This window comes from Macrotis lagotis, chromosome 4 (genome assembly GCF_037893015.1).
Source record: "Macrotis lagotis isolate mMagLag1 chromosome 4, bilby.v1.9.chrom.fasta, whole genome shotgun sequence".
Classification (NCBI taxonomy): Eukaryota; Metazoa; Chordata; class Mammalia; order Peramelemorphia; family Peramelidae; genus Macrotis; species Macrotis lagotis.
The window spans coordinates 174419375-174435608 of NC_133661.1; the positions used below are offsets into that span (position 1 = coordinate 174419375).

Consider the following 16234-nt stretch of genomic DNA (forward strand, 5'->3'; position numbering starts at 1 on the left):
TATTCATCCATTTCACTTAGATTATCAAATTTATTGGCATAGAGTTGGGCAAAATAATTTTGAATTATTACTTTAATTTCCTCCTCATTGGTGGTGAGTTCACCTTTTTCATTTATGATATTAGCAATTTGGTTTTCTTCTTCCTTTTTTTAAAAATCAAATTGACCAGAGGTTTATCAATTTTATTCGTTTTTTCATAATACCAACTTTTGGTTTTATTTATTAATTCAATATTTTTTTTGCTTTCGATTTTATTAATTTCTCCTTTAATTTTTAGAATTTCTACTTTGGTACTTAATTGGGGATTTTTGATTTGTTCTTTCTCTAATTTTTTTAGTTGCATGTTTAGTTCATTGATTTCCTCTTTCTCCAATTTATTCATGTAAGCATTTAGAGCTATAATATATCCCCTGAGAGTCACTTTGAATGAATCCCATAGGTTTTGGTATGTTGTTTCATTATTATCATTATCTAGGATAAAATGGTTTATACTTTCTATAATTTGTTTTTTGGTCCACTCATTTTTTAAAATGAGGTTATTCAGTTTCCAATTTGCTCTGGGTCTATATCTCCTTGGCCCAGTATTGCATATGACTTTTATTGCATTGTGATCTGAGAAAGATGTATTCACTATTTCTGCCTTTCTGCAGTTGATCATTAGGTTTTTATGTCCTAGTACATGGTCAATTATTGTGTAAGTTCCATGTACTGCAGAGAAAAAGGTATATTCCTTTCTATCCCCATTCAATTCCCTCCATAAGTCTACCATATCTAATTTTTCTAACAATCTATTTATCTCCTTAACTTCTTTCTTGTTTATTTTATGATTTGATTTATCTAGATCTGATAGTGGGAGGTTGAGGTCTCCGACTAGTATAGTTTTGCTGTCTATGTTTTCCTGTAGTTCTTTCAGCTTCTCCTCTAAGAATTTGGGTGCTGTCACACTGGGTGCATATATATTCAATATTGAAATGACTTTATTGTCTATGGTACCTTTTAGGAGGATGGAGTTTCCTTCCTTATCTCTTTTGACACTATCTATTTTTTGCTGCTGCTTTGTCTGAGATAAGGATTGTTACCCCTGCTTTTTTTACTTCAGCTGAAGCAAAATATATTTTGCTCCAACCTTTTACCTTTACTCTATATGTATCTCTCGCTTCAAATGAGTTTCTTGTAAGCAGCATATTGTAGGATTATGTTTTTTAATCCACTCTGCCATTTGCTTACGTTTTAAGGGGAGAGTTCATCCTATTCACATTCAAGGTTATGATCACTAATTCTTTATTGCCCTCTGTGCTATCTTCCCTCTGTTTGTATTTCCCCCCTTCCCCCCCTTTTATCCATATTCCCCAGTATTTTGTTTCTGAATACCACCCCCTTCAGTGTGTTTGCCCTCCTATATCAAACTCTCCCCTGTCTTTCCCCTTTCCCTTTTTTCCTTCCCTTCCTTTTGTTATTTCCCCTTTTCCCCCCACTCCCCTTCCCTTTCTCTGTCCCCCCTCCCCTTTTCCCCTTTTAATACTTGAAAGGTTAGATGTTTTATAAGTTAACTGAGTATGTGTAGGTTGACTTTAAGCCAAGTCTGATGAGAAGAAGATTCAGGCGTTTTTCCTCTGCTCCCTTCTTCCCTTCTATTACCATAGGTTTTTTTTTGTACCTCTTAGTGTAATGAGATTTACCCCATTCAATCCCCTCCCTCCTCCCATCTCTTTCCTGTCCCCCTTTTTAAGGAGGTAGTATTTTTTTAGATCATTCAAGTCATAGAATATTCTGAGTGTCGGTCCCTTCTAGTTCAGTATATTCTATCGAATAGAGTCAAGATTCCTGAGAGTTATTAGAGTCTTTCTCCCAAGTGGGGTTAAAGCCAGTTACATCCCATTAGATAGCAGTCTCATGGATAGGTCATGAATGTCCATCATTTCTAGCTAAGTGTATTCTCTCTGTTAGAGTTACAATTCTCAAGATTTATGAGAATCTTCCCCCCACCCCCCATGCTGGGATATAGCCGGTTTCAACTTACTGGATTGCATTTTTTTTTCTTTTACTGCACCCCCCCTTTAACCTTTTCATGTGTGTCTTGAACCTCCTGTTTGATGTCCAAATTTTCAGTTTAGCTCTGGTCTTTTCATCAGAAGTTTTTGCAATTCTTCCAGTTCGTTAAATGTCCATCTTTTTCCCTGGAAGAGAAGGCTCAGCTTTGCAGGAAAGTAGATTCTTGGCTGCATTCCAAGCTCCCTTGCTCTTCAAAATATCTCATTCCAGGCCCTTCGATCCCTTAATGTTGATGCACCCAGGTCCCGAGTGATCCTTACTGTGGCTCCTTGATATTTAAATTGTTTCTTTCTGGCTGCTTGCAGGATTTTCTCTTTTATCTGATAGTTCTGGAGTTTGGCCACAACATTCTTTGGTGTTTTCATTTTAGGATCTTTTTCTAGTGGGGATCTATGTACTCTTTCAATAACTACTTTGCCCTCAGGTTCCATGATATCAGGGCAGTTTTCCAGCACTAGATCCTGTAATATTAAGTCCAGGCTTTTTTTTTTTCTCTTCAATGTTTTCAGGAAGTCCTATAATTTTCAGGTTGCCCCTCCTTGATCTATTCTCAAGGTCAGTGGTTTGTTGATGAGGTATTTTACATTTGCTTCTATTTTTTGATTTTGTTTAATTGATTCTTGCTGTCTCATGGAGTCATTAGTTTCTGTAGACTCCATTCTTGTTTTGGGGGAGGAGTTTTCTTCATTAACCTTTTCCAACTCCTTTTCCAATTAGTCAATTCTACTTTTGAAAGAGCTTTCCATTTGACCAATTGAGGTTTTGAGAGAATTAATTTCTTTTTGCATTTTCCCATTTGAAGATCTGAGAGAATTATTCTCATTTTGTATTTGTCCAATTGTACTTTCTAAGGGTTTGTTTTCTTGTTGCAAGGTATTGTCTCTCCCAAATTTTTAAGCTCCTTCCTTATTTCTTCAAGGAAGTTTTTCTGTGCTGGAGACTATATTGTATTCTCCTCAGAGGTTCCAGGTCTCGCTGAGTTAGGGTCTTTCCCTTCCATGAATTTTTTTATGGATTCACCTTTCCGCTGACCCTTCTTCATTTTGCTAAGACCTTGAGTTGTGGGGGGGTAGGGTTCACCGGGGCTTGGGATCACTAAAGGCTTTACTCCCTGAGTGCAGTTTCCCTGGATGGCCAGTAGGAGGTGTTGGTTGCTTTCTCTGGAGTGTCTGTGACCTTGGCTGAGGCCTTCTCTCTTTGCCTGAAGGGAGGGGTTGGAACTATTGAATTCTTTTGCCTTCAATCAATGGTGGGCTTTACCCTGGCCTGAGGTTATTCCTTAGCTGGGCTGGGTCTTCTGCTCATACACCTGGGCCTGAGGCAGAAGTAGTTTGCATTTGTTTGTTTGGGAGGAGGTCTGAGTTGTAATGGGACCAGAGGAGCCCAGGATAGTGTCCGCAGCTCTCCTGCACCAGAACTCTCCCTCCCAGCCCCATCCCCAAGCTCCAAGGGGACAGCACCAACACCAGTGCCTCTACTCCCCCACGGACCCAAGCCCTTGTTGTCCAGCCCCACTGCTGATCCAGGTCTGGCTCTCGGGCCCTCAGACTCCTGGTTCCAATTCAGCTGTTAATCTGGCTGATCTGGGGCTGATCCTCCCTCTGAGCCCAGACTCCCCCCCCCCCCCGAATTCGGCCAAAGCTGCTGCCGGAGACAAATCCTGAGGTAGATGTTTTTTCTCCTGCCTTTTCTTTCTGGGTTGTGTGGGTCGGATTTCTTTTAAAAGGTTTGTTTCATGTGATAGATGGGGAAGCAATCAGGAGACTTTAGAACTGTGCCTGTCTTCTCTCCGCCATCTTGGCTGGAACTCTATTTTAGAAATTTCTGCTGCATATCATGGTAGATTGAATGTAATGAATAACTGATTTACTGCATACAAGTTGGTAAAAGCAATTTTATTTTGCTTTATAAACAAATTTTATATATAACTTTTTATATTAATATATTTTAAAATTGAATTATCTTCTAGCTTGAAAAAAATTAAAAAGAAGCAATTCTATTATGAATTAATTTATTATCTGTGAGCGTTTGGTTTTTAAAAGAAAGGCATTTTTTTTCTGTGACAGGAATTGAAAGTCTCACTTTTGAGAAAAGCTAGGTCTGGAAAGACCTTATCCATTGAATCTAAACTCTATTCCCAACCAGGAGTGGGTTTTTGCTCTCTCTTACTCCCTCAAGAATTAGCTAACTCTTCTTTAAACACGATTAATGAATCTACCTCCCTAGAGGAAGTATCTGCTGTCTAATTGCTCTTGCTATTAGCAAACTTGTAATTTAACTTTTATGAGCTTCAAGTCAGAGTTCCTTGTTATTTTACCCAATCTCTATAAATAATCCTTTCTCTTTTTTTTTGTATGGAGAAAACTCTGGACTTTTTAGAGCATCTGTGGAAAAAGCTATTTTATTTTTCTCTTTTTAATTATTGTGAAGTAACTGATGATATAAGTAGGGCACACTATCCTTATATACTGTTCATACATACTGTCAAAAATAAAATGCTATTTTAAAAGAAATGCATAGAGGGAGTCTGAGTGTTTTTTGTGGGTAGTGGTAACAGGGATGGTGGAGATAAGAGAAATTCAAGGAGGGAAATTTGAGTGTGATGGGGAATTAAGTTGAAGGGAGAATGAGTAATTCATATAATGAGAATGACTATAGATATCTGTAATCTCAAATTTGCCAAACATCCAGGTGGTGGCAGCAACAGTTAGAGCCTTGTGGCTTTCCATCAGTTAAAATACTTTAGAACATCAGTCTTTATTGTGTATTAGTTGTGTTTCTTGTTTAATAGTCTCACTTTTTATTGATTTTTTATTGATTTATTGATTTTTTTACCTTGTTTCAATGTCAGTCTAATTAGTATACAACTAGACAAACAAAATGACTAAATTTCATTTTGAGGATGAAAAGCAAGGAAATGAATTTGAGTTGCAAATGTAGCCATTAGGTATGCATAATTAATAGCTTCAAAGAATCAAATAATGATTTTTTAAAAAAATTTTTAAGCATTAGAAAAACTTTAGGGATAACTTGGAAACTGGCAATCATTTTTGAGTTTCCAAAGTAAATTTCTAGATACAAGTCATTCCTTCATGAAACATTTTATTTGTTACACAATGATATTTACTAGCTCTAGAGGATTGAAGCACAGAGTGAAATCTCTGCATAGGTTGACAGGGTTATCCTACCCAGAGATGCTACCTGCTAAATTCCTCTCACACAGTAATAGATGTGGACTGCCTTCATGGGGTCTTGTGCATGCAATAGGATCATGTTTTTTTGGTTGTTAGTCAATTAACTTTACTTAAGGGTCTTATTTAGTGCTTATAATGTGCTAGATACTGTGTTGCCTGGAAATACAAATATAAGCAAAAAGAAACACAGTCCCTGCCGAGAGAGAGAGAGAGAGAGAGAGAGAGAGAGAGAGAGAGAGAGAGAGAAGGCCTCTTTTGAGGCCTTCAAGTAGAAGTTAGATAACCACTATAAGAGGAGCAGGCATGAGGGTATTTAATTATGGCATTATCCCACATATATATATATGTGTGTGTGTGTGTGTGTGTGTGTGTGTGTGTGTGTGTGTGTATGTGTATACATGTATACATATATAATATATATTTACTAATTAAATTAAAACTACTATAAAGAAGACTACATTGCTGTTTTTAAAAATCATGACTATTTTCCTTAATATTAGCAAGTAAGGGGGAATTTTTATTTCATCTAACAAGGTAGTTTTTCTATAATTGAATGAAAGAACAGTTATTAAATGGTATTTATGCGTTAAGTATTGTGCTAAAAACTGGGAATAGCAATAGAAAAATGAGACAGCTTTTGCTTTCAAAGAGCTCATACTCTAAAGGGGGAGAAAATATAAAAAAATGGGTACTTTATAATGGGAAAATTTTGTATATAGTTGGACTCCTAAATTTTGTGATTCTAATTATGATGATATGTGCTTATACAGTTTATTTGTTGAATGAGGGCTTTTGTTTCCTCTTCTTAGTTTTTGAAATTTCATAGAAAGCTAAATTAAAAAGGTGTTGTGTCTGTGTCTATATTTGGGTATACGTTCCCACTCCCAATTCCTGATTTTTTCCCCCTAGAAGGTGAATGGATCTTGAAAAAATAGGAGTTGAGAAGGAAGAGCAGACAGTGAAGATCACAGATCAACTTGGTGTATTTTACCTTTTGCCTAAAGATAGCCCTGCTCATGAATGAGATATGTGCTTCACTAGAAAAACAATTAAATTGGTGTGAGAGGACCTGAATTCAAGTCATGGTTTCATCCTTTACTACCTAGGCTATCTTCTGTAAGCCACATGATCTCTTTGTGCCTTAGTTTTCTTATCTATAAAATTTAATCCTATTTTTCCTCAATAATCCTTCAACAACTCGAAATAGTTATTATTTTTCATCTCCAGATTAACTATCTATGGTTCCCTCAAATGATCCTTATTTAATATTAGGATAAGTCCTTTACTTATCTTCTTAACCATCCTCTGAATTGTTCTAGCTTGGTGTTTGAAGAGGACCATTGATATCACAAGAGTGATGTCTTGACTATGGATATTCTGAAGTTTATTAATATTCTCAAAATGTGATGCCCAGATTTATTCAAGATCAATTCTTCAGAAATATCTTATCAGGGAATAAGTCAAGAGGACTATCACTCTTCTAGTACTACAACATCATTCTTCTTTTAATTCAGTGTAAGATTTTACTATATTTTTTGTTTGTTAGTCAATAGGCATTCATTAAGTTTTGTTCCAGATCCTAGAACTTTTGACCCAAATTGAGCATTAAAATTCCCTGATCTTTTTCAGATGACCAACTCTCTATCTATACTTCTCACATCTTGCACTTGTAAGATTATTTTAGGATGTTAGTAAACTCCTTGATGACAGTGACATGCTCTTCTCCCTTCTGACACTGCTGCCATTCTGGTAGAGATCTGCATCAATTCACCTGTAGACTACCACAATAAGCTGCCTGATTGGTCACCTTTTTCTAGTCCCTCTTTCTCTCAGCCATCAAAGTAATATTCCTAAAGTGCTGATTTGACTATGTCACTCCCCTTATTCAAAAAACTTAATATATAAATATATAAAATATAAATTTTATTTTACATATAAATCTACTAGTATTCAAATCCATTCAGTGAAGTTGGCACTGTGATGTTACTAGCACAAGATATGCTATCTTTGACTTTGGGTGTTTTTACTTTCTGTCTCTCATCTTGCAATTTTCTCTCTTCTTATCTCTGTTCCTGGCTTCCTGGGCCTTCCAAGGCCCATCCTATCCCACCTTCCATTAGCTATCTCAGATTTTTCCTCTAGGCTTCTTGTTTGTGGGACAACAAGGCACAATGGATAGTGTACTGATCTTGGAGTCAGGAAGACAGGAGTTTGAATCTTAACTCAGACATTTGACATTAACTATCTGTGTGACCTTGGGCAAGTCACTTAACTCTGATTGTCTCTCATCCAAGACCGTCTTCAGTTGTCCTGATTCATGTCTGGCCACTGGATCCCAATTGACTCTGGAGGAGAAAGTGAGGCTGGTGACTTAGCACAACCCCCCCCCCCACTCAAATACAATTCACATGCTTGTTAGGGTATTACCTCCCTGTTGTCATGGTCTTCTTCAAGAATGAAGGACAAAAATATTATTATTATTATCATTATTTTGCTTGTACACAGTTGTTTTCATATTGTCTTCTTCATTAGAAGGTAAGCTCCTGTCACCTTTCTTTGCATCCAAATACTGAATAGTCATTCAGTCAATAAGCATTTGTTAAACATCCACTCTGTCCCATAGCAGACAATTAATAAATGTTTGAACAAAGAGTTTTCTCTTTGTGTCCCTGGAATCTAGCCTAGCAATCTAGCATGGCATACTTCATAAATACTTGTGGACTACTTGATTTTTATGAACCTACAGGTAAGATATTTATCCTTATTGGGCCCAGCATTCTAGCATGTTTAATCTTTTAAGGTTGTAGTTTAAGTCTTCTGAAGTGTTAATTATTCCTCCAAGCTTTGAGTTCTCTGAAAATCTGATGATTGCCATCTGTACCTCACTAGATAAAAATGTTAACACAGGATCAAGACTTTTCATTCTGTTCCCACCCTCCATCCACCACTTACCTATCCAAAGTTGTTATGAAGTACTTTATAAACTTTAATGGGAACCTAGACTAGGAAAGCTTAGATTACTCTGTTTGAGTAATCATACATGATTCTCCTCTCAAAATTCTTTTTTCCCTCCACTTTTACAGGCTGATTTGCTCCTCTTGTCAAGCAGTGAACCACATGGTCTCTGTTACATTGAAACTGCTGAACTTGATGGGTAAGTTGATATAAAAATGAGAACAGATTTGCCATAAAATTTGTTAAAGTGTAATGATGCTGCAAACACTTATTTTAGATCTTATCCCTTCACTTTTTTTAACCTGATAAATGTTAAATCTGTAAATTTTAACAATTAAATTTGAAAGGAAATCTTCAATATCAATGCCATCTTTTAAAATATTTTGCAAATCTCTTTGCGTTTCTCTAATTCTGTTTCTGTAAGGAACTTTTTGGCATTCCTGCATAGAGCTCCTTATGTTTAAATGCTGCATTGAAATTATTAAATTACTGTCCTTCATTCCAAATGGAGCTTTTCAGAAATGAGAGGAATTCCAGAGAGGAAAGGAAAAGGTTTAAATTAATTTTGATTCTTTCACTTGTTTTGGAAAAAAATTCTTTAGATTAAAGTCACTAAGAATTATAACTATTAGGATCTAGATTTTGCAACAATTATAACCTCCTCTCTCTCTCTCTCTCTCTCTCTCTCTCTTTCTCTCTCTCTCTCTCTCTCCTTAGCCCTTGCCTCCATTTTAAAGTTAAAATATCAGGGATAGAAGAGGATTATGATTCCTATAAAATATACAGTAGTATCTGACACTTCTTTTTCAGTGATATTATTCACACATGTTAATTGCTATAAAATTATTGTTTAACTTAGTTACTTCACATATGGTATATATCTGTCTATCAATCTATATAGACTGCAACAATGTAATACTGGATTTAGGAGGCAGCTTTATAGATTGTAATTTATTTTATCAGACTGTAATTGCATAGTTATTCTGTTTCAGAGAGCATAATTTGTCCTGCAGGATATCCAAATCCAATTAATACTAATGTGTCGTGTTTTTTTTTTAAATAATTCCTTTAATGGTAATAACTCTTGGTAAATAAATATTCAAATATAAAAAACCAAAAAAATATAAATTAAATTGCAAACTTCCCCTACTTACACTGTGTTCATGTCTCAAATATTTTCTAGTTGTGTGGCCCTGGGCAAGATCCCTTAATGTCTGCCTCAATTTCTTCAACTGTAAAATGGACATAATAATAACAGCTAGTTCCCGGGGTTCTTGAGATGATCAAAAGATGTAATTTTTATAAATGACCTGGAAACTTTAAAATATTAGCTATTATTATTTGGTGTTGTTGTTATTAAAACTAAGATAATGATAAAATCATCCTATTTGTTCCCAAGTCCTCTTCTAAACTTTATATTCCCCTTTTCTACATATTTTCCCTTTTATTTTCATTGTTATTTATACAGTTGCATTTAGTGTGCATAATTTTTTGGTTCTTCCTTAATTCTGCATCCCTTCCTATAGGTCTTCCCATGTGTATAGTAATCATAATTATTTCTTTTTATGATGAAATAATATAATATTACATTTATGTAATATTCATTCTTTCACAAATGATGGGATCCATGAGCTATTTCCAATTTTTTTGCTATTAAGAATAATGAATCTAGGAATATTTTTGAATAAAAAGAACTGAGTCTAATGTCAATAATCCAGGATCATTGGGTTTTGAATCAGAAGGAACAGTTTTGCAACTCTTACAGAATCAATATTTTTTTAAAAAATATTTTACTACCCTTATCAGTAACATAACAGTATCTTTATTTTCTACCACTAATACATTTAATTTTTATTTATCTATGTAAACTTAAAAGGTATCATTTTAATAATTTAATTTACCTGATTCTTATTTGAGAATTTGAATTTTCATGTAATATAGATAATTTTTATTTCTTTCAAGTATTGATGATTATATTCTTTGTGATCAAAGATCTATGGTGAATCTATTGTCCCACAAGCAAATGATTTTGTTTGTGGGGAAAATCGATGCCAGTCTTATAAATGTGTCAATTCATTATAGACTCTGAAGGCCAGATTTTTATTTGATAGGTTTATTACAAAGGTCCCCAACTCCATTTTCTTTCCTTTTTAACTATGCAAAAATTGCCTTTTGGAAGTTTAAAAATTTCTTTTATAATGTTCTTGAATTAATTTATTTGTCTCAATTTTAAACAGTTTCTTGAATAACTAAACTTTCATGTATTCCATAATTGCAATAGAGTTAACATTTCTTGATCCATAATTGCAATAGAGTTAACATTTCTTGATTTTGTACTATCTCATAGGGTTTTTGTGAGGATCAGATATTGATATATTTATAAAAAATATTTAGTGTTATTTATGGAATATGTAGCTGTAGTTCAGTTGTTTCTGTAGTGACTCTTTGTGACTTCATTGGAGTTTTCTTGGCAAAGATACTGGAATGGTTTGTCATGTCCTTTTTCAGCTCATTTTATAGATAGGGCAACTGAGGCAAAAGGGGTTAAGTGACTTGCCCAGAATCACACATAGTAAGTCTCTGGAACCAGACTTGAACTCATGAAGATAAGTCTTCCTGATAACTTGGTCTGCTACTCTATTTACTGAACTACCTAGTTTCTCTTCTGTGCCACCTAGCTTCTTTATATGATGAATGTATAAGATGTGTGACCATCACATGCCTGTGATGTATTCATGGGATTATAGCATGATGAGACAGAATTTATATAGCTAAATGTTTGTTGTCCTTCAGAGAAGTTATCTTTGAGGAGTATGAGAAAAAAGTATATATTTATTCTCTCATTGCTGACACACACAAATGGAATTTACTCTCTATTGAATACAATTGCAATCTAATAATCTTTTATAGGTAAAGGACTGGACTAGATAATCTCTAAGGTGACAGTGTAACATAGTGGAAAAAACATTGGATCAGAGTTGGAGAATCTGTTTTTTGATCTCAGCTTAGCTACTTATATATTTTTTAATTGGTTTTGTTAAATATTTCCCAATCACGCTAATTTTTTTAAGCATTAATTTAAAAAAAATGAGGTCCAAATAATGTCTTTCCCTCCTCAGAAATAAATTAAGAGAGCATGGAATAGTTTATTTGTCAAATTTATGGATAAGGGAAGAATTTAGGGTCAAAGAAGATATAAAGAGCATTACAAAATATAAAATAGATCATTGTAGTTATATAAAATTAAAACATTTTGCACAAACAAAAACCAAGGCAATCAAAATTTTGAGGAAAGTAGAAATCTGAGAAAAGCTTTTTTATAGCAAATATCTCTGATAAAGGTCTTATTTCTCAAATATATAGAAAACAGTCATATTTATTCAAATAAAAGTCATTCCCCAATTGTTAAATGATATGAAAAGGATATGAATAGGCAATTTTCAGACAGACATCAAAACTATCAATAGTAATATGAAAAAGTACTCTAAATCATCATTGATCAGAGAAATGCAAATTAAAATAACTCTGAGGTATCATCTTATACCTATCAGATTGGCCAATATGACAAAAAAAGGAAATGTTGGTTGATTGAGAAGGTATGGGAAAATTGGGACACTAATGCACTGTTGGTGGAGTTGTGAACTGATCCAACCATTCTGGAGAACAATTTGGAACTTTGCCCAAAGGGCTATAAAATTGGGCATACCCTTTGCTCCAGCAATACCACTACTAAGTATATACTGTAAAGACATGCAACAGAAGGAAAAAGGAACTTTTTTGTAGAAAGGCATCTAGAGCAGCTTTTAGTGATAGCTGAGAATTGAAAATCAAAGGAATGCCTGTCAATTGGCGATTGACCAAGCAAACTATGATATGTGAATGTAATGGAATATTATTGTGTTGTAAGAAATAAAAAGTATGATGATTCCGGAAAAAAACTAGACTTACATGAACTGATGCATAGTGATGTGAATGGAACCAGGAGAACATTGTACACAGCAACAGCAATATTGTTTGATGAACTATGAATGAATTAGCTATTCTCAGCAACGCAATGATCCAAGACAATCCCAAAGGATTAATGATGAAGTATACTATTCACCTCCAAAGAAAGAATTTATATTGATTGAATATAGATACTATTTTTCACTTTCATTTTTCCTTTTGATTTGCGTCATCTTTTACAGAATGACTGAGTTCTTAAATTCCCTTTATCCAGGCAAGATCATACAGATGCTACACAAATGACTTCTTAATCTTATTTGTAAGTTATTCAGGGCCTAGATAAGGACATCAGCTACTGGCCTGCTCCCTGTAAAAATTAGATCATTGATTTTTAGGAGACAAACTTAAATTCACTTTTCATTTTTGAAATTGCCTAAGACAATGAAGACATGGAGAACAATGGATAGACATTCAGTGCTAGGTAGAGTCAGGAAGACCTGCTGTTCTAGTCCTGCCTCTGTTCTATTCTGGTGGTGAGAATTGGGCAAATCACTTAACTCTTCATTGTCCCAAGAAATTCTCTAAGACTATAAATTAAAGAAACAATTTGTTTCTTCTGAAGAGGACATTGCCCACCTGCATTGGGCATTCTACCTGTAAAATCACAACTCCCCACCGCTTCCATGTTGTTAGCCCTGCAGTAGGTGTTCAATAAATGAATTAACATGCCAATGTTTTACTAAACACAAATGTTGATGTTTTAGTAAATAATGTGCTATTAAATACCTCCATTGGAGATATCCAGGAAATAGGCTCACATTAGGGCAGAGGAGATTTCGATTAGACTTAGGAGAGAACTTTCTGATGGCAAGGATCATTAAACATAGTATGCTGGCAAAATCTGTGGAATCTTCATCCCTGAAGATCTCAGAAATGGAATATAAAGCCATCTGTAGAGTTTATGTGTGGTCCTGTTTGAATGTAGGAGAACAATTTAGATGACCTCTTGAAGTCTAGGCAAGCTCTGAGATTCCAGAATTACATGATTCTTGTGTTGCTTCGCCAAGAAAAATAAACCTGTGTTCCTTTTCTCTGTTTAAATTTAAGCTACTGTGAAATTAGCCATGATCATGTTTTGAAAGGAAAACTACTACATAGTTATCTGACTTTTTAGTGTGATGTTGGCCTCATTTGGCTAGCAGCGGCGCTACCATTCCTATTGTATTTTGTAACTCATGCGTGATGTCTGAATAGGTCCGAATGAAACCATATTTATTTTGTCCTCTGTTCTTTCAAAGAGGAAAACAGATTACTGTGTTGTTATACAGATGTGCAGTTTATGGGATGCCAACTTTTAGGAACATTGGAAGCCCCTCCCACTTTTCTGAAACAGGGTGGAAGTGGGAATGACATTCAAAGGGAGTTCCTTGAATTGACGTGTTGGGTATTTCATGGGCTGTACCCATTTGATTAGTTTATGTAAGATGCTGTGGACTGTTCCATATAAAAATTCATGTCATTAATTTTCCAGGGAGACCAACCTAAAAGTCCGCCATGCATTAACAGTTACTTCAGAACTTGGAGCAGATATTAGCAGACTTGCAAAATTTGATGGTAAGCAGTTAAAATAAAATAATGATATGAAACTGAGGTCATAAAAGTCTAAGTTCATTAGAGACTGAATTCTGTTTTCATTATTGAATTACAATGTCCACCTATGGTATTACTGCATCATTGATCAATTTGGGAAAATCAATTCTGCAAATGTTTATCACTTATCTGTGTAAAATATTATTCAAGATACTAAGAGTATAAAGATGAAATAACACATAGTCCCTGCTCTCAAATTGATGGACTATGACACAGTAATGAAGTGGCTATTAAATGTCCTTTTTTCCCCCTTCTTTCAAATCTTTCCCTGGACAAATCTATGTCTTTTAATGTTCTTCAGTCGCCATATCCTAATCTCAGTGGAGTCCTATCAATATTTCTGGAGAAGAGAGGTGTAAACTTAACTCTATTCTATAGTGTCTAGATGGTTGCATTCATTCATCAGAATATCTCCAAAGCTCAATTACTAGATTGTAAGGTCTTTAAAAGCAGGAATCATTTCTCATTGGTCTTATCCCTTATTGTACTTTATACTTAGTAGGCATTTATTAAATATTGTTTGGTTGACTTATCAACCTTTCCATTCTTAGTTTTCTAGGTATAGTGACACTTTTTCTAATCCTTGGCATAACTAGGGCCACCTTAGTAAGTAAATGTTGAACCAGTCCAAGTTTGTTGTCTATGATCCCCTCTTTTAGCATCTCTCAGAACTTGCTCTTCTTTCCATCTCTGAACACCTAATCTGTACCCTATTTTGGCAGACTTTATAGTCAATAATTTGATGAATTAAAGTAGAACTATTTCCTACTAAGATATTAGCTAATTGGTGTGACCTTCTGGGGATATTTACATTTTAACTGGAGACTCTTAAAGGCTAACGATATGGTTTGTTAAGATCTACAATTTTGTGGTATCTTTGTGAAATCTCAGATAGTGAATGTCTAATCATGAAATTATAGACACATAGAGAATAGAGTAGATGTTTTGGGATCTTCCTGTTCCCCTCAATTCAGAGTTAATATATGGTGTTCTGATTGATCTCACAGCCTAGATTTGAAGATTCATAGAAAATAGATTACAATCACAATCATTACAGATAATTTCCTACTCTGTCTGCCATGATGACTGATGCCAGATACTGGTTTTCTTGTGTATCATTTATGGTAGAGGACAATGTCCAGTGTTAACCTAATGATCTAGTAAGACAAAAGGACTTCTTTCCTTAGCAATGGGGAAGACTAAGTCCAACCTATCTTAATCAATATGATCATGGATAGAGCATGCATGGGGCTTGAAGTGAGGAAGCCTCATCTTCATGAATTCAAATTTGACCTCAGAAACTTACTAGTCATGTGACCCTGGACAAGTCCCTTAACTGAGGTAAACCTCAGTTCCTCATCTATAAAATGAGATGGAGAAGGAAATGGCCAACTCCTCTAGTATCTTTACCAAAAAAACCCCATATGGGAGTCCCAAAGAGTTGGAAGCAACTGAAATGACTCAGCACAGCAACACTTGTATACCTTGATTTGGACTTATTTGTAAGTTTAGTTTGTAAGTGTTAGTAATTGACTTGAGGATTTATTTATTTATTTTGGTTTATATTAAATTAAGATTTGGATGAGGGTTCACTGGTGATCTCATGGGTTAAGCATACACTTTCCCCTTTTGGTGTTTCTCAAATGCACAAATGAGTGCTTTATTGTTTATGCTTTGTTATTGCTTTTAAACCTCTGTTACAGAAATTTGTTGTACAACTAATTGTTATTTTACAAAAAATTGGAATCCTTCCATATTCAGAAGGAACTCCATGATTTAAATTAGAGTAATAGTCCAGAAAATTTGAAGGGACCAGGTGATATTTGTGATTAGATGAAAACAAATGATATTTTTTTCTACTGAAGAATACCTTAAAATAAAATGTTGGTAATTAGGAGGCCATTAAACTTGTTACAATTCATGTAAATTAAGTGAATGTTTTAAAAAGACTACTTTATATTTTTATGGAATTCTGATAGAAAGCTTGGTCTATTTCAGCATATAATCTGACAGTGCAAGTTACAGGATTCTAGTCTCATTCTGATAAGAAATTATATATTTTTTAAAATTTATTTTGTTTTTAATTTATGATTATGTAAATTTCTTTTTTCCTTAAAACCCTTCTCTAGCTGCCCCTCTCCCCATTACTGAAAGGCCTCAATAATAAAAACAATAAAACATAATCACTCATTTTAAAACAGGAAAGAATTTGGAAATAATTCTCTTAGTGATAATGCTAATAATAAAATTATCATTAATTATAACAAACTTGAAGTCTCAGCTCCATATTTATGTTTCTATATTGTTACAATAATGATAACAATAGTGTTAATATGTTTTTATAATTCTTTAAGGTTTATCAATTAATTGCTTCATAAATCATCTGTGATAGGTAAAGAAGTAGTACTATATTTAATAGATTAGGAAATTAAAGTTCC

At 34.4% G+C, this 16234-nt stretch overlaps 1 protein-coding gene across 11 annotated transcripts in view; it reads left to right on the forward strand.

Moving 5' to 3' along the window:
• ATP8B4 (ATPase phospholipid transporting 8B4 (putative)) overlaps positions 1-16234 on the forward strand; it is a 437330-nt gene that overhangs the window by 270470 nt on the left and 150626 nt on the right. For 10 of the 11 annotated variants that reach the window (XM_074234707.1, XM_074234704.1, XM_074234702.1 and 7 more), the window contains 2 exons: positions 8330-8400; positions 13678-13760. In XM_074234707.1, the coding sequence (XP_074090808.1) occupies positions 8330-8400; positions 13678-13760 (154 nt within the window). The remainder of the gene's footprint in view (positions 1-8329; positions 8401-13677; positions 13761-16234) is intronic. The other variant, XM_074234712.1, reaches the window with a different exon arrangement.